The sequence below is a fragment of the Citrus sinensis genome, chromosome 2 (genome assembly GCF_022201045.2).
Source record: "Citrus sinensis cultivar Valencia sweet orange chromosome 2, DVS_A1.0, whole genome shotgun sequence".
Lineage (NCBI taxonomy): Eukaryota > Viridiplantae > Streptophyta > Magnoliopsida > Sapindales > Rutaceae > Citrus > Citrus sinensis.
In genome coordinates, this window is record NC_068557.1 from 30427877 (window position 1) to 30455619 (window position 27743).

Genomic DNA, 27743 nt, shown 5'->3' on the forward strand with positions numbered 1-27743 from the left:
ATATTACTTGGCTTCCAATTTGAATATTACATGTACATGCTTTGGGGCTGGTTGACCTTTAAATTTACAAAACTAACTTTTAAATTTTAAGAGTTTAAATGCATGGTAAATACTACTAGTATGCTATGAATAAAATTTATTATCATTATAATTCCACAATTGTTAAGAAACTTTTAAAATAAAATAAAATTAAAAGATGAGTGGATATGGATATGGATTTAGATATTAAGATAGATCCATATCTGCTCCAGATCCGTCTTAGATTCGCACATCGATATCCAAATCCGATCCAAATCCATTTTAAACCGATCCAAATCCAATCCGATTGGATTTGGATCACTTGGATCTTGGATCAGATCCAATCCATTGCCATCCCTATATAAGTGGTGAATTAAATTAATATAAATTTGAAATCATATCAATTAATATTTACTAAATATTTTAGTGTTGTAATTTAAAAATTACAACTAATGTCAAGTAAGGCCCAAGTAAAAAATATTGTATCTCACGAAAGGAACATGAGATAAATAAGGAAAATACTAAACCACACGCTAGGAAAAGCAAAATGAAAGATATGAGAAAAATACCAGTAAATAGAGTCAAAATTGTACCATACACCCTCAAACAAGATAATTTATTTTGTTCACCGAAATGGGGTATACTTAAACTTGTTTATGGTTGCTCTTGTGGTGTTAATAGCTTATGCACGAAAATTTGTTTTTTTTTTTTTTAATTCTTGAATGACAAGAGTACTTGCATTCTAAAATATACTCTTAAAATATACTCTAACACCATATTTTAATATAATTTTATATTATAAAATAATCTTACTGAAAATAATTATTATTTAAGACAATTTATTTTTTTAAATAAAGTACTGTTTACTTTTAACACTCGCGGGATCTACCGTTTCTTCTTGAACATCATTTTCTTACTCACTTGAAACAATTAATCTATGCCAAAATGAGTCCATGCCACAATTGGTCGTTTTTATTGATTTTCTTCTATTTGCTCTTTCTATTTCATGAATTTGTAATAGATTATTTTAGAAGAAAATGATGAATTATTGAAGAAGAACATGCTAAAGTGACTAGGGGGATTTGATTATATTAAGGACTATTTTTGGGATTAGTGAAAGTATGTTTAAAAACTTCTTCAAAATGGTGAGCCAATAACAGTGTGTTCACAATATATTTTAAGATGCAAATAATTTTCCTATGCTTAAAATATTTTAGGTAATTATGTCCATTGATCTTGATATTTGAAAAGTCATAAAAGGGACAAAAAAAATTGCTTGGCTCAATAGCTCATAAGAGTGGGCATGAGTTGACCAGTTGGATAGAGTTTGTGAAAATCCAACTCAACTGTTGAATAGGTTGAGATAAAATCAATCTAACCCAACTAAATAAATATATTTAACTCAATCCAATCTAACCCTTAAATCGTAAGGTTGGGTTCGGTTGGGCTGGTTTGATCGGGTTCTGAGCCATATTAAAATTAAAAGCTAAATAAAGAAAAAGACATGAAATTTGAAATGGAACTTCTTAAAATTAAACATAAATCTATCATGACATGAAAATTTATTCACTATTTAGTGTTCGATAAAGAAAGCTAAAAGACCAACTATCTTATTAAAATCAAATTAAAAAAATTTCAACAATGAGCTTCGAGACTTTATTCTCGTTTCCCGCGTCTTTTTTTCAAATTTCAAATCCAGACCTTTTAGATAATTAGTTAGCATCGTATCCCATAACAAAATGAAGTGATATATAATTATGTACCATTAAGTATTTACTAAAAAATAACTATAAACTGAAACTAACTTACTTTCAAAATTAAACTTATAAGATAATATATTTACTTATATGAGAGCGTGATTTTAATTTTGCAATTAGAAAATAGAGTAGTATATATGAGAATGAAATTGTCTCTCTTATATAATAATAAAAAGAGTTAAAAATTAGATTAACCGTTTAGGTCTTTGGTACCATATTTTTATTATTATTTATATGAATTGGGTTGAGTTAGGTGGGTTCATCGTTATTGATCCAACCCTAACTCAATTATTAATTGGGTTCAAAAAAATTAATCCAATTAACCCACAATAATCATTTTTCTTAATTAGTTTAAATTCTGTTTCGGATGCCTAAAAGTTCGACTTTTCAATAAGAATCGAAAGAGTAAATTAAAAAGAAACACCTGCCATTCTTCAATTTCTTAATAGCAACCACCTCAGTACATTATCCCAAAACCACCTTCACCCAACAAAATATCAGGCTTGAAGTTCTTGGTTGCAGACTTCAAATCCAAAAAATTGAACACCTTGAGATTTCGTATCTCCAAAATCTGTCCATTTGAACGTGCCTCAACACCAACTTCACTGATAGCTTCTGAGAATTGACTTTTGCCCGCAAAGCTGCTAGTTGCTAAGATCTCCATAGTACGCCCATAATTATTACTTATTATAATTATATGTCCCTAAGCAATTCGGAAATCGACGATCTAATATAAGCAAAAGATTAACATGAAATAAATGAAAGTCAAATGAATCCAAAAAAAAAAAAGTGCTTGCAGGGCTAGATGAAGCATCATTATTAATGTTATATATTAAGGGGGAAAAGAAAAAAAGAAAAAGAAAGTACCACAAACAAGAGGGAATCCAAAATCTTCTGATTCACTCCCGTACCAAAAGTTGAAAATCACTTAGCTAATCTGGTGGCGTCGAACATAAATAACATGATAGCGGATGGGAGACGCAGGGTCCTCAACTTTTAATTGCAACAAGAAACTGAGGATAACAAATGTAACAGGAAATATTAGCTTTAGTCAAAAGACCATGCTGTAAAACCTTCGTCGTGTAAGCGCTAAAAATTTTCAGCCTTTCACTTTGTGCTGAACCGATAGTTTGGAGCAAGAAACACTGGATTAGCATGACTGGAAGATTTAGGATAGTAATTTAAGTAATAACCCGTTTCAAAAAATAAATTATGTAAATGCATCTCTAAGAGAATTATGGAAACATCAACTCATTATATAATTCAATAGATTATTACCTACAAGTAGCAGCAGGGCTTCCTTGAAATAAAACTCCAATAGAAATTGCAAAGCAAGGGTAGTTTTTGTTAAAGTCAGCACCGAATTGGTGCTTGACTTTGACATTTCAAGCACCAAATTCGGTGCTTAGCTGGTGGTGAAAAATTGCTAAATTTTTTGCCATAATTGTTAGCTGTAATGCTTGAATTTTTGAGCTGTAATTGCTGACTTTTGGCCATTATCTTTCCTAGAGTGCTGAGAGAGAGCTAAATTATCCCAATTTTGAGAAGCATTTATTGTATTTAGAGAGAGAGTTTAAAGAGATTGAAATTATAAAGTTCTTTAGTGATTAAGTGATTTGAAAGATTGGGTGTATTGGGGTTGTGAATCAAAATATTACAATATTTGTAACCCTCATTTCACAAGTAAAATATTTTTCTTCTATTTTCGCCTGTAGATGTAGGTTAAAAACTGAACCACGTAAATTTCTGGTATCCTTGTGGGATTTTGTTGTCTCATTATTTCTCAATTTCACTTTAATTACGCGTTTGCTTCACCAATCAAGTTTCTATCAGATTTGGATTGTATTCATTTTTTATCGGCATTCCATCAAACAATTTGAAGTCTCTACTTCGAAAAATTTCATCAGACATTAGCAATTAGGTACCAATGTACAGGATCCAAACTTATGCATCAGCAGGTCACTCAAAAATAAATAAATAAAAATAAAACTAGAATTGAACGATGAAATGACATAAATACTTGACATCCAATCTGAATTCCACAAACTCAAGCAAATATAGAACGAAACTACTGATATAGGGCATAAGTTTCAGCAAACCAGATCAAAGAAGCTAGATAAATTAAAAAAATCCAAAAGTCGGATTGAGTTCGAGTGACTCTTTTCTTTAAAACCAGATTAACCCGAAATATGGTAGGTTAATCTGAACCCGATCCGAACCTGATTTTGCCCACGCCATCTAAAATCTTAGATTTATAAATTTCTTCTTCTCAATTACATAAACTTGAGAAAGATACTGAATTTATTAGCGAAATCAAAACATCAGAAGCAGATATTCGGAGCAATAACAGAGTACAAATCCTTTGTTCCTAAATTTATTTCGACGATTGCATGAGCGTGTAGGAAATTATTTGCTGCCAAATATCGAACACTGGGGCGACTAATCAATTCTTTACGGATAGACTTCAATGAGGGACTTGATACCAAATATCGGAGCTACTTTGTAGTGAGTGAAACCGGCATTCACGAAAAGACTTTCCCATTCTTGCTCAGTTCTCTCCCTTCCACCAACATTAAAGTTCATCAAAGTGTCAAACAAGAGCTTTGCTTCTGTTAATTCACGGTCATCTTCCTTTTCATTGATTACAATATCGACGATTAATACCTTTCCTCTCTCGCCATTGCTTGCGATAGCTTCTCTGCATTTCTTCAATAGCTTCAAGCAATCCTCGTCATCAAATAAATGAAAAACCGTCTGCATGCCAATCACCCATTTAATAATTAATACCCACCATTACTTAAAATTATTTCACGCATATGCATACACCATCTTCCAATGTATATATATATAATATAATGACTATATATATATATATATATTCAATGAGAGATTTCTGTAGTTCATTAAAGTGCGGGAACGTTAAAAAGTCGTTCCCACATTTTCATAAAGCACAAGAACCCTATTTAGAAGGCGCTCGTGTGTGTGTTTCTTTTACCTTGAAGAAAAAGGCGTCTGCCGCAGGAATAAACTGAAACATATCACCCACTACGTACTTCAAGTTGTCAGTCTGAGGCATGTCAGTGACCGCATGTGGGAGGTCAAGTACTGTGCACTTGATGCCGGGGAATGCTTCAGATATGATTCTCGCGAATGCACCCGTTCCACCTCCTACATCAACCAGGGAGCGCAACCCTTGAAAGATTGGCTTGCAGTCTTTGACAATCAAGGTTGCCATTTCAGAATCGCTTTCCATTGCTTGGTTGAACCGCTTGGTTAATGCAGTGTTCTGGTTCAGATAGTCCCAAAACTTCAACCCGCCGAAAGATTCCCATAATGTGAGATCGTTCCCTTTGAACCACCTACTTAAATGCTGGAATGAAGAGACATAATCTTGGTCAAGCAATCCAGTGACAAGTGGTGACAAACAGTAGGGCTTATCTTTGATGAGCAGGGTCGAAGTAGGTGTGAGGCCATATGCTTCTTCTTGCTCGTTGTGGTTGTCAACTTTGGTTTTTGAAAACAAGCCCATGTGAACTAACAGACGCATGAAATGAAATAGACTTCGAGTTTTTGTAGGCTGAATGTTGAGAGCTGAGGCTAACTCAGACAGAGTGATTGGTCGTCCGTGGCTGTGAATTGCGTCCGCTATGCCTAGCTCAACCGCACATTTGAGTGACATAGAACTTAAATTCTTAACGATGCCCTTATACAGATGAGCTTGACCTTCAAACAACTCTCTTACAGTTACCCCGTCATTTTCAATGTCACCCATAACTTCAATTGTTTTCGTTTACACTTTACCTCCAACTTCTCTCAGCTTATCTTTGGTCTACCATATACGTATGTATATATATTCACTTAAAAATTTCGATTCCTGCAGCCAATTCGCAATGCGAGTTTGAAAAGTCAAAGTAGTTCAACGTATAATAATTATTAACGGTATACTGTATATACGTAATGCAGGTTTGGATGTCAACATAGTGGTACGTATAATAACAATATGTATTCGTAGCGTAAGTTACTGGAAGTCGCACAATGCAAGACAAATGATCTAAACTATTGAGATTATTCTACAGCTTCAAAGATATAGTTTTTGCGAAAAAAATATATTATTATAAATAAAAATACAAAATATGTAAGAAATATGATTTTCAAATAATAATATTAAAAATACTATAAATATTATACATTTTTTATCATACAGGGATAAGCCAAATTAATTTAACTTTCAAGTCTCAAATGAAAATTGTTGTATCGGATAAAACTATGTTACAACGGTTGCAACATACCACAGCCTTTTGTCTTTTTGTGTCTTAATTATATAGAGTCCCTGATGTTTTGTAAAATTAAATAAAGGCAAACATGTTTAAGATTCTTACATATAAGTCCCATTTGGGATAAAATGACATTTGACTTAATTAATCACACTACAATAAGTATAACCTTTAGCAACAGTAATTTAAGCTGGTTGCAATGGGCTCAAGCAGGGGCAGATCTATCAAAGGATAAGCATGGACCATTGCCTCTTTAAAAAAAAAAAACATATTTAATACTCAATAGTCTATATTACATTAATAATTGCTTATCTACATTAAAAATTTTATTGAATTTTTTTGAAAAAATTCTTTGGCCTCCCAGCCAAGGTTGGCTCGCCCGCTGGGTTCAAGATAATGACACATAAAATCACCATTGCGGAATGTTTTCCAATAGTTTATTATCCTTCAAAAAAAAGAAAAAGGAAAAAAGCCACCGAAAATTAAAAGAATTCTTAGAAACTAATAAATTCATTATTTAATCACCTTTAATTAAGAATAAAATATTACTACGCGGATTCACAAGGGCAAAATTTAAAACAAACAAACAAAAATAATTCTTAGGAAAATATAGCTTAGAAGCTTTTGAATTATTTTTTAAAGAAAAATTTAAACTAATTTCCTTTTATATATTTTTATTGTAATCTTTTTATATAAATTTATTAGGCCACATTCAAAATGGCTCTTTTAAATTTTAAGGGCAATGTTAGTATTTTATGTATAAACTGAAAAATTTAGTCTATGGATAAACTAAACTGTCATTTAATATTGAAAAGAGAAATGTGATAATAAAGTTTTTTAATAGTAAAATAATAAAGTGTTATAACGTAATATGCTTTTTTTTTATTTCTACACTTATTTACTTCACAAATTCCTTTAATAACTCATATTTTTAACACATATTCAATTTATTTATTTTATATTAAATGTATATTACATAATGAAAGAATTATTTACGTGAGATTAAATTGTCACTGTTATAATATCGCTCATTTTTATGGGCAGACAAAGCTAGTGGATGAAATTTCAAAAATTTTAAACAATGTGACTTATATATAAATATTATAAAACTTTTGGTATTTATGATTTTACAATAAATAATAGGGACTATAATGCTATAAAGCAATTGAACAATCTCTGGCCGTTAAAGATCTTTCCCAGTGGATCCATCGGCTGACTCAGAAAAGGACAAAAGTTGTGGTACCTTGCAACTGTTGCAAGGTAGGTGGATGCGAATTGAATACGTTGTATCGCACAAAAGTAATATGAGATAAGAAGGAACCGTAGGTGCAACTGTGGCACGGCACCGTAGCCTGATCCATGAGATAAATGAGGATGAGGAAAATCCCATACCACACACTAGGAAAGCAAAATGAAAGAAATAAGAAAAGTATCACTAAATAGAGTCAAAATTAGACCATACACCCTTCTAACAAGATAACTTACTTTGTTCGGCGAAATAATATTATTTACTTAAACTTGTTCATGGTCGTTGTTGTAGTGTTAATAGCTTATACATGGAATTTTTTTTTTCTTTTTTCAAATTCTTGCATGATGAGACTACTTCCATTCTAAAATACACTCTAACGCCATATTTTAATATAATTTTATATTACCGTAAATAATTATTATTTAAGACGATTTAATTTTTTAAATAAAGTAATGTTTGCTTCTAACACGCACGGGATGTACCTTTTCTTCTTTAACATCATTTTCTTAGTCACTTCAACAAACCATGCCAAAATGAGAGCCTGCAACAGTTGGTCGTTTTCATTGATTTTCTTCTATTTCATTCAGTTACTTGCTCTTTGTATTTCTAGATTTGTATTTCTTCCTATACTTTTCTATTTTTGGTTTATGCTTAAATTTTTTTGTTAAATTAGTCGTTGTGAATATGTAAAAGATTTTTTTTAGAAGAAAATGATGAAGTGACTAAGGGGGTTTAAGGACTATTTTGGCATTAGTGAAAGTGTGTTTAAAAACTTGTTGAAAATGAATGAGTAAATAAAAGAGTGTTCATAATATATTTTAACATGCAAATAATTCCACTACACTCAAAATGTTTTAGGCAATTTTAGCCGTTGATTTTGATTTTTTTTTTTTTATTACATGAGACTATTACTCAAATTATAATTCATATTATATGAGACTACTATTGATATTTATAATCAGATAACTATTAGAACTAATTCACAATAAATCTTATGAAGCACTGCACAACTGCAGAGATTAATTTATTTTAAATCTCCTGAAACATTGTCAAAATTTTTACTCTCACTAATATTTGAAGGATGTCTACTACACTTACATTTCGCAAAGGAGAAAATTATTTCCACTCAATTATACAATATAATTGAGGAAGGAGTTACCCCTACAATACTTTTTGTGGGGATTCGAATTGCTGCCCTTACGTTACTCAGCCTTGGCTGTTGATATATATATATAATATATAATTACACATCAGATTACTGTATTACACAGATATTTACAACTGCTATTAGAGTAGACATTACACTGATATTTACAATCAGATATATAACTGGAACTTACATTATTACATTAATTCTATAAAATACATGCCTAAAAATATGACTCTCACAGATGAGGGATGTTTTTGCTCCACTCGTATTTCGCAAGGGAGAAATATTTACAAATTAACTCCACACAATTTTTTGTTTAATTGAGGGAGGTTGAGCTTATAAAGACTCGAACCACTACCCTCATAATCATTTTTAACTTTGAGAGTAGTGGTTCACCACTGGATTAAAACCCGATATTTGAAAAGTCATAAAGTGATAGAAAGAATTGCTCGGCTCAATAGCTCTTAGCTCACCGAACATCAAACCCTAGACGAAGACAAAATTGAAATTAATTGGCACAAAAACAAGGCAGCTAAATTAGTCGCTACTCCAAATAATGACAAAATTCAAAAAAGTACAAAATACAATATGCGGTTTCAAGAACGATTTATTAAGTTGTTTGTCGTATTGATATTGTTCAACCTATGGATAGACTTCAATTAGGGATGGCAAACCAAATAAGGGTGTTATCTTGTAGTGATGAAAATGCACTTCAACGAAAAGACTTTCCAACTCTTTCTCAGTTCTTTATCTTCCGATAACAACATGTCGAAGAAGAGCTTTGCTTCAATTAATTCATGTTCATCTTTTGAAGAAAAATCTCATCTCATTAATAACATTATCTTTCAGTCTTTGCTCGTGGACGTAAGCTTTAGGCCGAACTATGTACAATTATTGTGTCTTTTTCTTTGTATTTATTTACATCACATTTGTATTTCTCTAGATGTTACAGTCACCATAACATTGGTAATTGCTTAACATGTGCTTCTGCAACAGTTGCCGAGAAAATCCTGGATGAATTAACAATCGCATTAGGCGCTAAACACTATAGTTTTTGTAAGGTGAACCTGAAGTGCTGAGACGATTTCAGGAAGCTTGATGAATTTCCCATGGCTGTGAATAATATATATAGAATTTCTATCATACGGACATTTAGGTATAATCAAACTTACTGTCTTTTAATTTTCACCGTCCGATACAATTTGTGGCAAAGATGTTCCAAACAATCTATTAAAATGTAAAAGGTGACGCGCATACTCTTATTTATTTTGTTCGACAAGATCTTGAAATCCCTGACTTTACTCTTGTTTCACAATCATGGACAGTGAACTTCATTTATTTTGGAGCCTTTGATCAATTTAATTCTACATATTTGCTATTTCATTTTTCAGTGGCTTTTTATTCCATTTCCCGCACAAGAAATTTTTCAAAACAATCAACAGAACGACAGTTTCTAATCTAATTCTAGAAGAAATTATGCATATTTTTTGCTCACACCAAATGTAAATTATTTGAAATGTCAATCATAATCATAATCAAGAAACGAAGAAGATGAAATATGAGAGGTGAGGGAAAAAAGATGAAGAAAGAAAGAAAAGGCACAACATCAAGCAATTAATAAAGATCGCATAACTAGTTTTTATTTTATCGGAGTAGAATAAATTTGAGCATTGAACGGTGAAAATTAGAAGACCGCAAATTTGATTATATCCGGATGTCTAGAATAAAATTAGGTCATTTCAAGAATGATTGCTATTAGTAATCATAATTGTTCACTATACGGAAAAACTTCAATGAGGGATCTCAAACCAAATACGGGTGTTTTCTTGCACTGAAGGAAACCAGCCTCTGAGAAGAGCCTTTCCCATTATTTCTTGGTTTTCTCTTTTGCAGTTACATGAACCATTATCAACATGTAAAAAAAAAAAAAAAGAGAGCTTTGTTTCAGTTAATCCATGTTCATCTTTATTTTCATTGATCACGATATCTACGACAGCTTTGCTTTGCTTGTAATGGCTTCTCTGCATATCTTTAGTATCTTCACGCTTTCCTCATCCCCAAATACATGAATAATTATTTGCATGTTAATCACTCGTTTCATGACTAATTAAATAAGTTAAATAAAGAGCTTAAAACTCTTCAACAATTTAACCCATGAGAATATGTGCAACCGTCCCCGCCCAACAACTAAACGAATGAAAAATGCTATCATAATTTTGATATGGGAATATCCCAATCTGAGAGGAATCATGCATACCTTTAATAAAATAAAAAAAAGATGTCTACTGGAGGAATAGACTGAAAGAAATCATCTGCCAAGTATTTCAAGTTATTGGTGTCTAACAAATTAGCAACAACGTGTGGCTGGTCAAACTCTGTGCATTTTACGCAGGGGAATGCTTCAGATAACATCCTGCAAACGTTCATGTGCCACCTCCTACATCAACCAATGAACCCAATCTTTCAAAGATTTGCTTACAATATTTCAAAGCCAAGCTTGCTGTGACCGTTTGTGTATCACTGGCCACTGCTTGGTTGAAACTGTTGCCAAATTCAGGATTTTGTGCCATTTAATCCTATAAATAGATTCCATTAGCAGTTCTAAATGGTGTTATGAGTTCATCTTCATTCCCCCTAGACTAAGTACTCAAAGAACGGAATAGAGTTAATAAAGTTGAGTGAAGCACTCCCGCAACATATGGTGACAAACAATATGACTTATCTTTGACTAGCAGTGAAGAAAGAGTTGTTCTCTCAATTTTTAGTTGCAGAGATCAAGCCTAAGTGAACTAACAAGTGCACCAGCGGCATAGAAAACTAGTGTTAAAGAGCCGAATCCCAAGTGCTGAGACTAATTGAGGGAGAATGATGAGTCGTGGCTATGAATTATGTCAGCAATGCAAGTCTGAACTGCACACTTCACGGACATAGAATTTACCTAGTTGTATGTGAGATTGTACATATGAGCTTGAGCATCGAGCAACTTTCTTGCAACCTCATCTTGCATGGGATCTATGCACTTCTACAACTAACACTCTGTTAGACTTGCTTTAATTCATGGGTTAGTCCATTTTCAGGACTTCTTTTTGGATCAAGTCAAGGAAACTGCTGGCCTGTCTATACTCTTACATGTAATTTTTCCTAATATTTTTTTCTTCTTTTTCTATTTAACAGAGTTTATAGTGTGACAGGAGAAGATAAATATGATTAAGATATTTGAGAACAAAATTGTCTTCTAAAGTATGATCCTTTGGTGCTTGTGCAAGAACTCGTCCGATCATTCAACAAGAAAATGTTATAACTACAAGATTATAACTACAAATTTAGTCCAATAAACTCTTTGTTTGGCTACTAGTATAGTGGAAGATGTTGGATTTTTTAATCCAATATTGTTGGATCCTTATTCTAATGTTGGACTTATATGTGAATAATTATGTGCTGCAGATCGTCATATAAGGTTAAACTCAATTAAAAGTGATTTGTTAAGATTTTTGGTACTATATGCTTTAATGTATCTAATAGTAGCGGTGGGCACTAACCCGCCCATCCTGTGAAACCGACCTGACCCGTATGATTTTTTTGCTGGTTGGGTTGGGTTGATAAAATATACGGGTTGGGTTAGGTTATTAAATTCCCAACCCACATTTTTTGTGGGTTGGGTCGATTGAAAATTTGTAACCCAACCTAACTCGTCAACTCGTATATGTAAAAAATTTTAAAAATTAAATATAAAACGCATCTCAGCAACTTTCTCAATTTTAAAACCCTCAACTCAAATTCTCTTGTTTAAAAAGCAATCACTCATCTGCTCGCGCATAGAACACACCAACACCATAACTCACAAGCTTTCTTGAAAAGCTGCCCAACTGCACACCGTCTCATGCATAGGTTCTTTCCTCTTTCTAATTTACTAATTTATTATTGTTTTGAAACTAAATTGATCACTTTTTTTTTTATTGTTAAAAGGTCTAACCCACTTGCTTTGGTGATTTATAATTTGTTTTATTGATAAAAGTTGGTCAATTTTTGGTTGTTATGATGGTGTCAAGCTTAATCGAATTAACATGAATATTATAATTATAATTATTATTGTTATCTTTGGGAGAAGGCTTTTCAACAAACATCTGCTGGACATTGTTCTGTTACAATATTTTCAATATTAACAAGCCAAGCTGTTTTTTTTATTCACTAGTCTCACTCTTTTGACTTTAATGTTTTGTATTAAACAAGCTTTTAAATTTATGGACATTTTTTTCATTAGTTATGTACTAATAATTTGATTGTTAAACTTTGAAATGTTGAATTTGTTGTAAGGATTTTAGTATTTGTGTTTTTTTTTTAAATTTTCAATTAATTAATTTATTTTTGTTCAGACCATAAAAATGGGCTTTTTCAAAAACTCAACCCAATCAACCAACCCGGGTTGGGTTGAATTTTTTCAACCCGACCCGTTCCCAGCCCTATCTAATAAGGTATGGGCTTTTAATGTGTAAAGGTCCAATGATATTTTAATTCTATGATGGGCATAATTAAAAATACCTAATGATAATAGGAAAAAGTTGTCTATATAAGTGGTTATGGTCCTCAGGTCACATGTATCTTTTTATTCTTTTTGAAATCTCATCATTAGAGAGAGAACCCTAAGAAAACTTAAAGGATTCTCTATGAGAACGTGTAGATCTAGAAGACCAACCACACAATCGTAGAGAGCAATTCAGCGTTATAGATTCAGGTACACTTTCGCATAATTTTGTTATTGATTCTTTGTGATACAACATGAATGTTCTTGAATTATGGGTGATGGTTTTCACCAAAGGAATTTCTTATTCTAATAGAAGATCGCTCATGTATATCTTTCAATTTTGTCTCTAGTCACCTTGTATTTCTACATTGCCCACTTTTATTACAAGTTCTATGTTGCGTTTACTTCCTGAATTAGGGAATTTGAATCCATAATCCAGAATCATTGACAATATTTACTTCGCAAAATAAAGTCGGGAATCAAAATCGGACTTGTGGGGCCCACCACAATTTGGGAATGAGGAATGGGAGACTCATTGCCGGGGAAGGTGGGAATGAGTCTCACATTCTCGAGATTGATCATTTTACCCTTCCCAAAAATTAAAAATGCCCACTTTGTCCTCATTTGTAATTAATTAATATATTATTATAATTAATTAATATATTAATAATTATTGTTGAATAAATAATCACAATAATTAATATATTATTATTAATTAATTAATATACTATTATAATTAATAATAATATTATTATTAACTAATTATTATTAACTAATTAATATAATTATTACTATTAATTAATATATTAACATATTATTAAGAAAAATTATTAATAATTATAATTTTTGAATAAATAATCACAATAATTAAGATATTATTATATAATTAATATATTATTATAATAACTATTAATATAATTATTATAATTAATTTACTTATTATTATTAATGAATTGATATAATTATTACTATTAATTAATATATTAACATATTATTAACAATAATTATTCATAATTTAATTTTTTAATAAATAATCACAATAATTAATATTGTATTATTGTTATTATAATTAATTAATTAACATACTATTATAATTATTATTAATATAATTATTATATATAATTTATATATTGTTATTAATGAATTAATATAATTATTACTATTAGTTAATATATTAACATGTTATTAACAATAATTATAATTTTTGAATAAATCATCACAATAATTAATATATTATAATAGTTAAGTAATTAATATTAATATTATTATTTAATATATTTTTATAATAATTAAGTAATTAATATTAATATTGTTATTTAATATATTTTTATAATAATTAAGTAATTAATATTAATATTATTAGTTAATATATTTTTATAATAATTATTAATATAATTATAATAATTAATTAATTAAAAATTTTTACAATTAATTAATATATTAGTTAATAATAATTATGACAATAATTCATTAAGTACTTTTTAGTAATTTGTTACAATCTAACTTATTTCGATTTCGATTTCAAGACAAAGTAAAAACATTAATGGTAATATAGCTCATTCCGATTTCGGTTCCTACAGTTCAAATAAACAACTTATTTTGATTCTCATTCTCTATTCTAATTTTTACTATGTTATACTTTCAAAGTTAATTAGAATGTGGCCAAGCGATGGAGGTAAAGTTTTGGTCCAACAGATCATAATATAGAAACGTTAAACTTGTGGTAATTTTCAATTAAACTTGTGATATTTTTCACTATGACAATTTTTAATAATGTTTTTATATATGTGTCACAAAAATAATCTCATTTTATAGTCATAGCTCGTTTAAAATTTATACAAGATGTGATTGTTCACCTCTTGCCACATGATGGATGATGGTGCATATCTTCCAAATAAGCTTACACTCATGATTCTTATCTTGAGTAAAATTTAGGTTGGAAATTGGTGGTTAACAGATAAAAAAAATAAAAAAAATAAATCTTAATTGTATCGAGACAAAATCATTATAAATTCTTGAGAATTCAAATTAGGAGAGAATATATCCATTAAAAAATAATATAATAAATCACTTCAGAATCATTTCGGATTTGCGATAACTGCCCCTCTGTTTGCCTTTCTTCTAGTTGCCTACAACTCTTTTTTGTAATTCGGTTAATGCAAGCAAATTTTTGTTTGAAAGTCAACCATAAACCCTTTAATAAGATGAGAGTCAACTCACGCACCCAATTGCGTTTACACACACGTCAATTCCACGTCATCCGGACGCCAACTGAGGAAACCCTGCCTGCACCTTCTTCGTTGTCCACCAAAAACAAAACCGAAAAAAAAAAGTAAAAAAAAAAAAAAGAAGCAAAGAATTGAAAATTCAGCCATGAACCATCTTGTTCATCAAGAAAATAATCCAAATCAGCAAGAATTTCAATCATAAAATTTGATTTGCTTTTTGTTAGTTCATAGAGACAAAAGATCAAACAATTGGCGATCATTATGCAAATCTAAGAGTAATTAGTAATGGTTTTGCCAGTAGTGAAGCTCGGAACGCTCGCATTAAAAACGCTGAGCAAACCTGTAGCTGCGAAGCTCAAGCAACAAGCTGCTATTCACCCTCGATTTCGTCAGTCCATCGTCGGTATTGCCCAGGTAACTCTGCAATTTTTAAATTTCTCAAATTTTGAAACTGTAATTGTATCCTATTAATGAGCGATGATAAGCAGCAAAGTAGAATTCATTTTTCATGACAATGTGAAATTTAAATCTTCCCTAAACAGGTCTTTGCTCATTTAAGATTCGAATCTGCAGTGAAATGTGCCTTTGATAGTAGGAGCAAGAGAGATTTTTTCAAATTGAAAAGGCTAGAAAAAGATTAGTAGTAGCATACTTACTTGGTCATTGTTTAGTGCCTGTGTTTGATTTTTCCAATCAATACGGGGCTGGGTGTGTAGTTGTTTATTGCCCTTATTGCATGAGAATACTTGGTTTCTACTTTCTATAGCAGGGCTATTGTTGTTGAATTCCCACATATTCCATTTTTATGTTCCAGTTTTTGCCTTTTTCGTTTAGTTTCCCTTGTGTGAAATCATGTTGTAAGTAGCAGTTTTTTTATATTGGGTAACTAATCTTTTGAATGCATATATACTACATAAAATTGGATATCTTGGTTTGTAGTTTTGGCACAGAGTTACTAGATTATTAAATGTCTTTTCTTAATGCTGTACATTTGAACCAGGCAAATCATCGAATCACGACAAGAATGCAAAGACGCATCTATGGTCATGCAACTGGTGGTGAAATACGTCCTTTGAATGAGGAGAAAGCTGTTCAGGCTGCTGTAGACCTTATTGGGGAAATCTTTATTTTCACGGTATTTATCTTCCTGTTATTCTTGAAGCGTCAGATGAGTAGATGGTTTGAGAAGTATCTAATAATTGGGTAAAAAATTTGGATCACTCTTTAGTACATATCTCATGTCCTTTGAAGGAACATAGGGATGCTACACAAAACACAAATTGGACACCCAATTTTTCTTGTCTTTCAGTATATGCTAGATGAATAATTTAATTTTGCTTCTCAGTAAAATAATATCTCAAACCTGAGTGTATCATGCACTGTAATTGGGCAGCATACTGGTTGGCAGAAATTAGCTGTTTGCTATAATATGCAGCATCTCTGCCCTTCTTTAGAGGGTTCCACGGAACAATAGAGCTCAAAACTACTTCATCCCTATATAACATGATGGGTGATTGCTACGGAAACTAATTGGGTGCGGGTGGGGTTGATTCTTGAAAATCACTTAGGTGCCTAATCTTCTGTGTATAGGTTGCAGGTGCAGCTGTGATCTTTGAGGTACAAAGAAGTGCCAGATCAGAGGCCAGAAAGGAAGAGATTCGCAAACAAGAGCTGGAGGTAACATATGAGTATAACATTATCTACTAATCGTTGAGCTCTTTTCAGTTCTTGTAAAAATTTTGACATTTCTGTCAATAATTTTTGATAAAATTCTTAAATGTTGTGTCGTTAAATGCTTCTAGTGTAATAACTATTGTTAGATATGAAGGCCAGAGTCTCTCTTCTCTTGGGTGATTTATTTTCTTTTCTCATAAAAGCTGCCTCTAACAACTAGAAATTGTTATGAAATTATTCTAAGCTATCAGCAATCGGTTGATGAATATGTAAATCCAAAAACCATTATGTACTATAGGTTACTAGATTTTCCTTCACTAAATTTTTTCCTTTGTAAATTAGCAGTCTTAGTTATTATAAACACAGCTGCTTCTGCTTTGACAGTCCTCAAAATGAGATTGACTGAACTTGTGTCCCAGAATAGTTTTTGGTTCAAATGTGCAGTTCTTGCCATGATATTCCAAGAAAATCTCTGTTTAGAATGGAGCTACTCATTCTATTGCTTCTCTTATTATGGCCAAATTCAATGGATACCTCCATATATTGATATTGTTTACCATATGCATCACCCTGAGAATTCTAATAAGCTCTTTGTGAAGAAAGTGGGGCTGAGATTGAGATTATTTAACAGAAATTGAACTTTTTTGTTTGAAGAAATAAGGATGTTTTAGTCATCATAAAGAGGATCTTGTATATGCTTAGACAAAAAAGATATTATTCTTCAGATAAGGCTTATTAATTCCTGCTGTTTTGAAACAGAATAAATTCTTTTTGTTCCCCACTACTTTGATTTCTATCCCTTTGCTCTGCTGCTGGGAAATACTACTTTCTTGATTCCATTTTTGCTGCACGAAGGAAGTGCACTGTTCTGAAATATCAGGCCCTCATGGGAATGCTTTTGATCTGTTTGAGAAATGGACAAACTAAAATCATTTTAACGTCTTCTCTAGTGAACATTTATATTCAACTTTAAGTTTCTCTGGTTGTGACCGAGTTGGGTTTCAATGAAGAGACACGCTGATATGTGATTGTCTAAAAGAGGTTTGGTGGTGGTATTAATTTTGTAAGTTTTGTGTGTTATTTCTCTCAGTAAAATATTCATCCATTTGTATAGTCTTGCCAATTCATCATACCAATTATTCTCTCTTTTCTAGGCATTGAGGCAAAGAGATGAAGGCTTAGCAAGAGAATTAGAACTTCTGAGGCAAAAAATTGAAGAATTGGAGCAGCTTGCCAAGCAACGAGGTCTCAGTGGTATTTTCAGCTTCAAACATGCTACGGCAGATGAGGCAAAGTTAGCAAAACCAGCTTGATTGGGGCAAAAGATTTGACAAATAATTTGGCTAATCATTTTCAAATATACCAATGAGTTCCATTAACCAAGTGATCTTTCTATTCTTTTGACCTTTTTTGGTCACCATTTTGGATTGGTTTTCTGGCTTCACCTGCTCCATTAGTGTAAAATTGCTACATCAAAGTCTTGGTAGCAAATACATGAGAACTTTATAGCTGCACAGCTGCCTGTTACATTCTATTCTGAAAGTACACGTGTCCCCCTGTCCCAGAGTGAGCACTAACTTTGGTATAGGGGGCTAGGGCTATTTGATTCATTTCCAAATCTACCGCCAACTACACTTGTTTGGCACTTCCAAATTCAAAGGTGAGTTTGGCTAAGACTTTCGACGAGGATAAGTATTGAGTACAGCCATGAAGTTCTTGGTCTTTTTTTATGGCACTGGTCCTTTTCCGTGTTTTTGTTTGAGAGTTGGGAAAAGGAGCTAGGATTTTAGGAATATTATATCCTACCTTTTTTTTCACTTTTTTTTTTTTTATGAGATAAATCTTAGCATTTAAGTAATTGCAGATTTTTCAGGTCAATACTTAATAATTAGTAGTCACCAATGTTTTATAATGCCTTCTCTAATTGACATGATTAAAAGCAATTCTGATTAAGCCATAAATTGCTAAAATATTGGGATTTGAAAGGACTGCCTAGAATTTATGACCAAATTTATAAAGTGAGATTTGTGAAATTTTCGCATGATGATGATTCTTTATACCTTGAAAAAAAAAAAAAAAAAAAAAAAAAAACTAGGGTGTTTCATGTTGGTGGTCCCGAACCTGAATGGAAATTATCACCAAATATCCCACTTGATCTCTCTGATGATGCAAATAATAAATTGTATAACTGGATAGTATTAAAATTTTAGACAAAATTGATGCTTGTTCGCCTTGAACAGCGATCATACTTGGCATCAAAACACTCCTCAAATAAAAAGCTCTTTAACGACAATTGGCAAATTTAAAAAGGGCATCGAGATAGGAATCTTATGGATGGTAGTGGAAGTGCCCCTTTATACCTTTCTTCCTCAACTCAGTCATCTTTTCACTTTCTCACCTCACAAAAAAAAAAAGGATTGTCATTTTATCTTTCCTTTTTGTAATTGAGGTTTGGCTTCTATCCATCTGTGCTTCCGCCTTCCGTGTAGTAGTGGTCAGATGACCAGAAATGACTCGTTAAGGCAACAACTAATTCCAAACTTAAAAGCTTTTGATTATTATCAATAATAATAATTATAATTATAGTATTTTTTTAATATATCATAATTATAATAGTAAGATTGAAACTCTGAAAACCAAATTCGAATCCGATTCTTCAGTTTTATGCGTTATTTTTTTTTTAACTTACGTATACAATCACACGAGGTATTTAAAAATCAATAATAGTGAAGGTTAAATGGGAAGGAACTCATATTTTTAAAATCTCTCAAATATTCGAAGAACGTCTACTGCACTCCTGAAAAAAAGATTACACTCACTCAAACTCTGGGGCTCCAAAAAAGAAATTTAAATTAAACTCAAGTAATGTGTATGCGGGGACTCGAACCACTTCTCTCACACTTGTGAGGGAATGGCTCTAGCCACGTGGTTATAATTTCTAAAATTAAAACTAATAAATCAGTAGGATTGCTTTCACATTCTAACCAAAAAGCACATCAAAAGTCAATGAAATGTGCCCTGAACTTTACTCACATTTTTACACACGAGTCATCCATAAGACTCTTTTATTTTTTTAATTATTATCATTTTAAAAAAAAATTATTGTAAATAAAAAAAAAATTGAATACGAATATTGTGAATAGTAGCAGTAATTTAAGGGACTACATACTACACGAGCCACCAATTACTATTTGCCGCGCACGCGCGCGCGTGTCTATATATAGGTATGTATATGTAAAATTATAAATTTATGTCTACACAGAGGCAAGGTTGATAATTAGATATAGACTGTATTATTTACTCGCATGCACAGTTGCAGAGAAAGCACAGCAAGCGCAAACTGAGTGTTAAAAAAAGAAAGAAAAAGTTTGTTCCTCTTCCTTCCTGTGGCCTGTGTCGTGTCCGCTCTTTCAGTCTTTATAGTCTCCCCGAGTCTTTTCTCTCATCCACTCTTCAAGAAACAAAGTGGGTATGTTATGTACAAATTCATTATACAAAGCATCTCTTTGTTTGGTTTGTCGAATATTTTTACTTTATATATGCCTTTCTTTGTCTCACAATTTCTTAAGAATTTCGCTCTAAAACTATTAAGAGAAAATTTCTCTAACTTTGTGATCGCAGCTCTTAATTATTTGGATGTTTGCATGTCTTGTGCGTGTGATCTGATATTTTGATCGTGCTTAATCGGTTTCGTCTTGTAAGGTCATTTGGACAGTTTTTTTTCCTTGTTCTTTTTTGGTTTTTTGAATTTCTAATATATCACTAATTGCAGCTCCAAGTGGATGATGCTTTAGTTTGATTTTATTCGGTTATATTGTGAAGTCTTGGGGGGCTCTGATTGTTTATTATCGTGATTCAACTATTATTAGTATTTTCGATTGCTTTGATTTTTTATCTGGGGCGGATATGGTTTTCACTTCTTTACACTTGTATGGGTTTCCTTTTATTTTATTGTGTAATACTGCTATTTGAACTTTTTTTTTTTTTAAATTATATAAATCTGGGTTGATCTCAAGTTGGCTCCTTTTGGTTCTGAATTGTAGGTGTATCGCTTAAGACTGGCAAAAAGGGAGCGTGTCATGGTGGGCAAGGGTGCGAAGACTAACTGCAAGTCAGCTTCTCACAAGCTTTTCAAGGACAAAGCAAAAACCCGAGTTGATGATCTGCAAGGCAAGTTTTTGGATCTACAATTTGCCAGGAAGGAGAGCCGCACAGTTGATGTCTCTCTCCTTGAAGAACAAGTACATCAGATGCTCCGGGAATGGAAGGCGGAGCTGCATGAGCCCTCTCCCGCATCTTCCTTGCAACAAGTATACTTATTTATCTAATTTTAATGTACCTCCTTAGAATGTGTATGTATGCATCTTCCTGCATCTTCCCACATTTTAAATGAACTTGTATGTATTATTGTTGGTGCCATTTTAGTACTTGAATGTTAATTTGTATATAGATATCTATGTTTATGGTTATAGAGTGGTGAGCTCTGATGATTTTCTGTTTGCTGCCTATTATTCCCCTGTTGAGTACCTGCCTTAAACTAAATTAATTATTAAATAAATCATGTACTCATGACTTGTGCTTTTTACAGGTAGTATACTATATATCATTAGTTGTGATTGTTAGTTTTTGATTTATTAATGGTTGATGGCAGGATGGCAGTCTTGGATTTTCATCGGACATTTACCGGCTGTTGCAGCTCTGTGAGGAGGAAGATGATGCTACTAGCACTTTAACTGCACCGAAGCCTGAGCCTAATGATCAAGTCCTTCCTGTCGCAGATACTGCAGTCTATCATGAGGTTGTATTAATATAACCATTCTGTCAATTTTATGGAAGTTTTCTGAACTTAACTTGAATTATTTTGACAACATTGCTTTTATCTATGGAAAATTGAATACTGATTGTAGAATTGGATGGTTACATGTTCATATTTATTTGCTTATTTAGTCGCAGTGTGTTGAAACTTTTTGATGCATTGTTTGGTGATGGTATATATGACTGGCCCTAACTTTGTTGACCGGAGTGGGTGCATTTTGGAACATTTGAGTGGAAAGTAAGCCTTTAGCTAGATTAGTTTAGGGAGGCCTTCAAGATTATTTGATTTGAAACTTGAGCATGGTTTAGAAGAGCGAGCCATGCTGATCGGGACATCTCAATGTTTTGTGGAGGCAGAAAGAGGTCAGTTCTGATTGCCAATATATAAACTCAAATATTGGAGTTGAAACTTTATGCTTTTTTATGTCATTTGGCACATTGAGATTCTATGCATGATATTGAGGAGACAAGGTTAAGCTTTTTTCGATATATGTCTTGTTTGGTGTTGCCTTTTTAAACAATATGATTGATGTGCCTCATCACAGAGAGCATTCTATTAGTGGACAGCACCCGGATCTTTATATATACAACATGAGCTTCCTGTTTTGGACAGGTTTCTTTCTTCTGGGAAACACCACCAGCTCTTTTCTCTTCTTCAGCATTGCCTCTCTCCTCCCAAACTACCGTTATTTTCATCTTGAGTAGCTTGATCCTAAGTAGCCTTGTACTTCTTAATTGTATAGTGTAAGAACCCCCATAAACAGTTTGATTATCTTAGATGGTTGTTTTTGGAGATTCAAGCGATGGAAATTTATAGTAAAAAAGGGACTCCGATGAACCTTGTTTATGTATTATCATTAGGCAAAAGAAGTGGAGATTATTGGAATGGTTTGGTATAGCAAATTTTGATTTAAAAAAACAAAGAAGAAGAAATTGAAAAAAAAGGGGGGAAAACCTCTCTTATCACTGTATGCAAGCAGTTGTTTTGTGGCCTGAGTTAAATCAAGGACCGCAATGTAAAATGTTTTATTGCTTTGAAGTTAATAATGCCAATCCAAAGATTGACTGGCTTGCCAATAATTAGTGGCTGCTAGGGAAGAACCATGGAAAGGTGTGTTCACTCAATGTTATTCGTGAGATTTTGTTGCCTGGGGATCCGTAGTGGAACTTGCTGCATGTCATGCTGTCTAAAGGACAACCTGAACAGAGCCAGGACCAGTACTTTTCTTGATGTCTTTTTCATCTAGTGCCTGATGGTGCAAACTTTAGATTAAGGGTGCTATTTTTTTGTTATTAAGTCCTTTAATTTATATATTAGTATTAATCAAGAGCAGAGATTCTTAGAGTCTGGAGTTCGCATAATGTCCTTAAACTTTGATTAATAGCTAAATTTCCTTTTTCATAGTTCTATGTGTACTGTTTTCTTTCTGTGTTTGGCCTTTGGTGCTCCTAAAAGTGCACCTAAGCAGTGAACCTTGTAATTGATTTGTCAGGGATATGGTGTGAATCAGGGGGAACAGCAACATAGCTTCCCACTAGTTGACCAATGCAAAAACTCTTCTTCAGGAGTCCACAGCACAGCAATTAACAACCTGGAAGGATCAACTCTGTTGGACTATCATCATTTTGATTTGCATCAAGAATTTGAACAAAACTTCTATGCTGGTTATAATGTTTCAAACTTCTGTGGGGAGGATGCCATGCAACAGATTTCTGGTTATCTGCCAGGTATATGTCCTCCACCTTCTGCTTTCTTGGGCCCAAAATGTGCTCTTTGGGATTGTCCAAGGCCTGCTCAAGGAGTGGACTGGTATCAGGACTATTGCAGTGGTTTTCACGCTGCTCTGGCATTTAGTGAAGGTCCACCTGGAATGGGTCCAGTTCTACGACCTGGGGGCATAGGCCTGAAAGATGGTCTGCTTTTTGCAGCACTCAGTGCCAGGGCACAAGGAAAAGATGTTGGTATCCCAGAATGTGAAGGAGCTGCAACTGCAAAGTCTCCATGGAATGCTCCTGGTAAGTATATTTTCGCTGCTTTACATATTTGATTTATAGTGGCAATTTGAGTTGGGATATATTTTGTGAATGTCGTATTTTGATTTTGATGTCTATGATTGCAGAGCTCTTTGATCTTTCAGTTCTCGAGGGTGAAACAATTAGGGAGTGGCTCTTTTTTGATAAGCCTCGACGAGCTTTTGAGAGTGGAAACAGAAAGCAGAGGTCATTACCAGATTACAGTGGGCGTGGTTGGCATGAGTCAAGGAAGCAAGTCATGAATGAGTTTGGAGGCTTGAAGAGATCATACTACATGGATCCACAACCATTGAACCATTTCGAGTGGCACCTTTATGAGTATGAGATCAATAAGTGTGATGCTTGCGCCTTGTATAGATTAGAACTGAAGCTTGTTGATGGGAAAAAGAGTGCCAAGGGGAAATTAGCAAATGATTCAGTTGCTGATCTACAGAAGCAGATGGGAAGGCTCACTGCTGAGTTTCCCTCAGATAACAAGCGCTTAGTTAAAGGAAGGGCCAAAGTTAATGCGAAGGCTGGTGTCGGTGGAAATATTTACCCTGCTTCAAATGTTGTTGCATCGACTAATGAGAAGTTCGATTATGGACCAACCGGGCAGTTTGATTATTTGATTGAAAATTTAAGTGAGTATTACCTGACGTAATCAAAGAAGCTTCAATGAATATGCTGCAATTTGTTAGTACTTAGATCAGCTGAAGCATATCACCATAGTAATGGTGGGGGTTATGTGTTTTCACTTGTTTCGTCTATAGTTTCTGGTAGTCAATAACATGAGGCCAAGCTCTCTCTTTGGCCGCAGGGTTGTCAATAGTTTCCATTCACAGATAGAGCCGCATTAGGCTGTCCTGGATGCTGGAGTATATACTAACTTATGGTTCTCAGGTATGGAAAATGGCTGTTTTTCCTCAGCCCATTTTTATAACGGATAAGAATTCGAGATACGTGGTGAACACTCCAAACCAATCAGTGTCACCAGAATTGGATAGGGTGGATGCAGACTGTTGCAATATATTTTACTGACATTTTTATGATTTCAAATACTTTATGCTAATTATCTCAGCAATACGTTCTCAAAATTTGTACCTTTTTTGTTGATGGGGGTATGACCATCTGTTTAAGTTGTAAATGAATGTCCCTTTTAATTTCACGGTTCCTGTTGAACGTTTTCCAATTTTCGGTAACTGCAATTTTCACATATCTGCTAGTCACTGTTCACTTTCCTAAGCGTCACTTGCTCAAACTAAGAGAAATGAATATTCTTTGTACAACACAACATCCTGCATGTGATGGTGTCAGAGCTGAGTTCCTATAAATGCATCATCATAGTCATAGATAGGCAACAATTTTACCTGCAAATAACAACCAGAAATTCTATTCAAAGCGTGATGATCCTATCCATTCAAGACTAATAGGTGAGCTGGTTACATGGCCAAGTGTCATGAAAGGTTGTGTATGTATAGATTAGCTTAGTAATTTACTCTACATCAATTTTACTCTTCTAAAGAAGATGAATCAAGAAGATTTGTGGTTCATTTGGAGCCGCAATTAAACTCAGAAGCAGTTCCTCTTGATATAAAAGAAAATATGTTGTAAGAATAAACCGCCTCCCCCAACACTAATTTAACCGCACCCCACCATCATAATTGCATTTTAGCTGATGGACATGCACCATACACGAAAACGGCATTCAACATTAAAGAACAGGCCGCATTACTTACAATACCCATGATTATTACAACTGCATTAATAGCATCCAATTACACAACATCAGTTAGCAACATAACCTGAGATAGTCTACAGATGTAAATGAGCACTACTCTGTGAACAGATATAATTACATCCACTAGAGATTCAAACACCGATGTTGGTACAGGAGACATCAAGCTTTCTCATAAACAGAGATTCAAACACCGACGTTAGTACAGGAGACATCAAGCTTTCTCATAAGCACCGTCATCTTCAAGGTTGTTAACCCGTTCACATTCATCAATCCATTCACTATATCTGCAGACACAACTTCTAGATGAGTAAAACAAACAGAGGCAAACTCAGAGAATATAGAATGAGAGAATAAAAATAGTAACAGAATGTTAAAAGATTGGGTGTAACTTACATGTCTATTGGTTCAGTTAAAGCTGTAAACAAAGAGGAAAAAACATACATCAATTATCAACACAACTAATTTCAATGTAATGAAAAAGTACGAAGCAGACAAAAATGTTAGGATCAGGTTCTATTAAAATGATTGGTTCAGCTGAGCCAGGCTACAGTTATTACCAGCCAGCAGTTTGGATAAGTGACTGTGTCAAAAGCATGGACCAATTCTCTCTACACCAATAACACTCCAATAATTGACCTCAAGCCAGTAGCGTTCTTTTCTTCTCAATCCACCATGGGTACACAAATTCACAATCCACATAAGTTCAACTTTTAAAATACCTCCATTTTACTTTCGATTTCCGCCATGGCACAGCCCGTTTATAAAAATAATTAAAAATCAGCACATTCATATTGTTTCAAAATTTCAAGACAATACCAAATGACCAACTGCCCTACAACATTTCCTAAATGTAAATAGAGTTCATATAACACTGCAAAATAACCTGTGATAGTAGTGCTGAAGCTCTCTTGGCATATATTGCATATAGCTTCGCCAATCAAGTTCTTCATATCACTGAAACCATGAAAACACCAAATGTCAGCAATTGCTAACATTAAAAGCTACACAGGTAGAGATTGAACTACATCATAAAATGGAGAAACTAGGAGCTCAAGATCTTCAAACAGGTTAATAAAGCCTAGTAAAAAAGAAAAAAAGAAAAAAAGAAAAAAAGAAAGCAAGAAAGCTTGAAAAAAAGTCTTACATGCGGCACTCAACACTGGTGCCATGGTTACAGAAGGGACAACTGAAGACAGTGTCAAGCTTGTCCACTCGCTTCTTGGGTGGCGGCTTTGCCCTTGACTTCCTCTTTCCCATAGCTCAAGTCCTTCAATATCAAGGTTCGGATTCACAAAAGGTTCAAATATACACACCAAGATTGAGAAAAGTAATCTTCTATCTCATTTATGAAATCAAACAGTCCTCTGTTTAACCCAAATAAAAAGAAAAACACAATAGCCGATCACGTTCACAGTTGTAAACCAAATCAAGATTAGAATTTCGGGTTTATAAATTAACTTCCTAATTTAAGTTGAAATTATTGTCTTTCGTCAAATAAAGACAGAAAGATCAAACTTTTTCAAAAAAATTCTCAGCAACCAAACAGAGTAAACATGCTAATCCGAGGAAAAACAAAATCGAGCATAAAATCAAAAAAGTAAGTTTTGTAACTCAATTAGACAATTTTTCGATCTGCGCCAATTACCAAAAGAATGAAAATGAAATGATCGATCAGAAAAGAAACGAACTTATCAAATAAAAGATTCCGATAAAAAGAAAAAGCAATAACCTGCAATTGATAACTGCTTGATCGCGAGGCCGAAACCCTACCTTTCTTGACGATAATGAGAGGGACAAATAACAAACAGGAACTAAAAAGGAGTAACACAGGGCGTGCAGAATACGGACTATATTGCTCAATTTATTGAAATTCCCAGGCCATTTCCTAAACGTCGTCGTTTCCCGAATCAGGGAGTAGATTCACCGCCATTTATTTAATTTATGCTTCGGTTGGCTAATATTTCTCACTGGCCCCCGTCAGCGGCCCATAAACAGGACCTGAAATTTAGCGGCCCAATTTTGGAAATTTTACTGTTGAACAATTTGCTATTTTAACTACCCTTCAAATGTTATTTTGCATTCGAGCGAGACTATTGGCAGCCTTTCAAATACCTTTCAAAATCTCTTTAATTATTTTACAGTTTTAATCTTTATTAAAATTATATAATAGAATAATTCCTAATTAAAGTCTCACTATAATTTTTTTCTCTTAAAAATTCTTTATACACTAAGGAAGGCAAAGGCAAGCAACAAATTAACCTTGAAACTATTGAAATTCAGACTAAAATGAAGAACAACTCTT

General features: G+C 33.2%; 4 protein-coding genes across 8 annotated transcripts; 2 read left to right on the forward strand and 2 right to left on the reverse strand.

Moving 5' to 3' along the window:
• Nucleotides 1-3896: 3896 nt before the first annotated feature.
• Nucleotides 3897-5605, reverse strand: LOC102629994 (isoflavone 4'-O-methyltransferase-like). The gene is made up of 2 exons (XM_006467651.4): nucleotides 4771-5605; nucleotides 3897-4529 (listed from the first exon to the last, which is right to left on the reverse strand). Exons 1-2 carry the CDS (start codon nucleotides 5545-5547, stop codon nucleotides 4227-4229), a joined length of 1080 nt encoding a protein of 359 aa, XP_006467714.2. The 5' UTR covers nucleotides 5548-5605; the 3' UTR covers nucleotides 3897-4226.
• A 9541-nt stretch (nucleotides 5606-15146) lies between these two features.
• On the forward strand, nucleotides 15147-18482 carry LOC102629720 (OPA3-like protein). The gene is made up of 4 exons (XM_006467650.4): nucleotides 15147-15612; nucleotides 16199-16333; nucleotides 16789-16875; nucleotides 18027-18482. The coding sequence occupies exons 1-4, from the start codon at nucleotides 15484-15486 to the stop codon at nucleotides 18183-18185; spliced, it is 510 nt and encodes a 169-aa protein (XP_006467713.1). The 5' UTR covers nucleotides 15147-15483; the 3' UTR covers nucleotides 18186-18482.
• A 1648-nt stretch (nucleotides 18483-20130) lies between these two features.
• LOC102629054 (transcription factor VOZ1) lies at nucleotides 20131-24868 on the forward strand. Of its 4 annotated transcripts, none has more exons than XM_006467649.4 (5): nucleotides 20131-20341; nucleotides 20916-21182; nucleotides 21524-21670; nucleotides 23199-23703; nucleotides 23808-24868. In XM_006467649.4, exons 2-5 carry the CDS (start codon nucleotides 20952-20954, stop codon nucleotides 24362-24364), a joined length of 1440 nt encoding a protein of 479 aa, XP_006467712.1. In that variant the 5' UTR covers nucleotides 20131-20341; nucleotides 20916-20951; the 3' UTR covers nucleotides 24365-24868. The 4 variants fall into 4 exon arrangements, with proteins under 4 accessions (XP_006467712.1, XP_052290608.1, XP_006467710.1 ...); XM_052434648.1 differs by having other exon boundaries at nucleotides 20131-20337; nucleotides 23181-23703; XM_006467647.4 differs by having other exon boundaries at nucleotides 20132-20341; nucleotides 23181-23703.
• A 524-nt stretch (nucleotides 24869-25392) lies between these two features.
• On the reverse strand, nucleotides 25393-27376 carry LOC102628584 (transcription elongation factor 1 homolog). Of its 2 annotated transcripts, none has more exons than XM_006467646.3 (5): nucleotides 27212-27376; nucleotides 26586-26708; nucleotides 26325-26395; nucleotides 25835-25856; nucleotides 25393-25725 (listed from the first exon to the last, which is right to left on the reverse strand). In XM_006467646.3, the coding sequence occupies exons 2-5, from the start codon at nucleotides 26696-26698 to the stop codon at nucleotides 25653-25655; spliced, it is 279 nt and encodes a 92-aa protein (XP_006467709.1). In that variant the 5' UTR covers nucleotides 26699-26708; nucleotides 27212-27376; the 3' UTR covers nucleotides 25393-25652. The 2 variants fall into 2 exon arrangements, with proteins under 2 accessions (XP_006467709.1, XP_006467708.1); XM_006467645.3 differs by having other exon boundaries at nucleotides 27171-27338.
• Between the last annotated feature and the right edge of the window lie 367 nt (nucleotides 27377-27743).

Excerpts from the sequence above, each read along its gene's own strand:
- LOC102629720 (XM_006467650.4), top strand. The coding sequence starts at position 15,484 with ATGGTTTTGCCAGTAGTGAAGCTCGGAACGCTCGCATTAAAAACGCTG. Across the intron at positions 16,334-16,788 it reads GGGAAATCTTTATTTTCACG|GTTGCAGGTGCAGCTGTGAT; the intron begins GTATTTATCTTC and ends TTCTGTGTATAG. Across the intron at positions 16,876-18,026 it reads TTCGCAAACAAGAGCTGGAG|GCATTGAGGCAAAGAGATGA; the intron begins GTAACATATGAG and ends TCTCTTTTCTAG.
- LOC102629054 (XM_052434648.1), top strand. The coding sequence starts at position 20,952 with ATGGTGGGCAAGGGTGCGAAGACTAACTGCAAGTCAGCTTCTCACAAG. Across the intron at positions 21,671-23,180 it reads ATACTGCAGTCTATCATGAG|GGATATGGTGTGAATCAGGG; the intron begins GTTGTATTAATA and ends TTGATTTGTCAG. Across the intron at positions 23,704-23,807 it reads GTCTCCATGGAATGCTCCTG|AGCTCTTTGATCTTTCAGTT; the intron begins GTAAGTATATTT and ends CTATGATTGCAG.
- LOC102628584 (XM_006467646.3), bottom strand. The coding sequence starts at position 26,698 with ATGGGAAAGAGGAAGTCAAGGGCAAAGCCGCCACCCAAGAAGCGAGTG. Across the intron at positions 26,396-26,585 it reads ACCAGTGTTGAGTGCCGCAT|TGATATGAAGAACTTGATTG; the intron begins GTAAGACTTTTT and ends TCATGGTTTCAG. Across the intron at positions 25,857-26,324 it reads CTTCAGCACTACTATCACAG|CTTTAACTGAACCAATAGAC; the intron begins GTTATTTTGCAG and ends CTTTGTTTACAG.
- LOC102629994 (XM_006467651.4), bottom strand. The coding sequence starts at position 5,547 with ATGGGTGACATTGAAAATGACGGGGTAACTGTAAGAGAGTTGTTTGAA. Across the intron at positions 4,530-4,770 it reads CAGACGCCTTTTTCTTCAAG|ACGGTTTTTCATTTATTTGA; the intron begins GTAAAAGAAACA and ends ATTGGCATGCAG.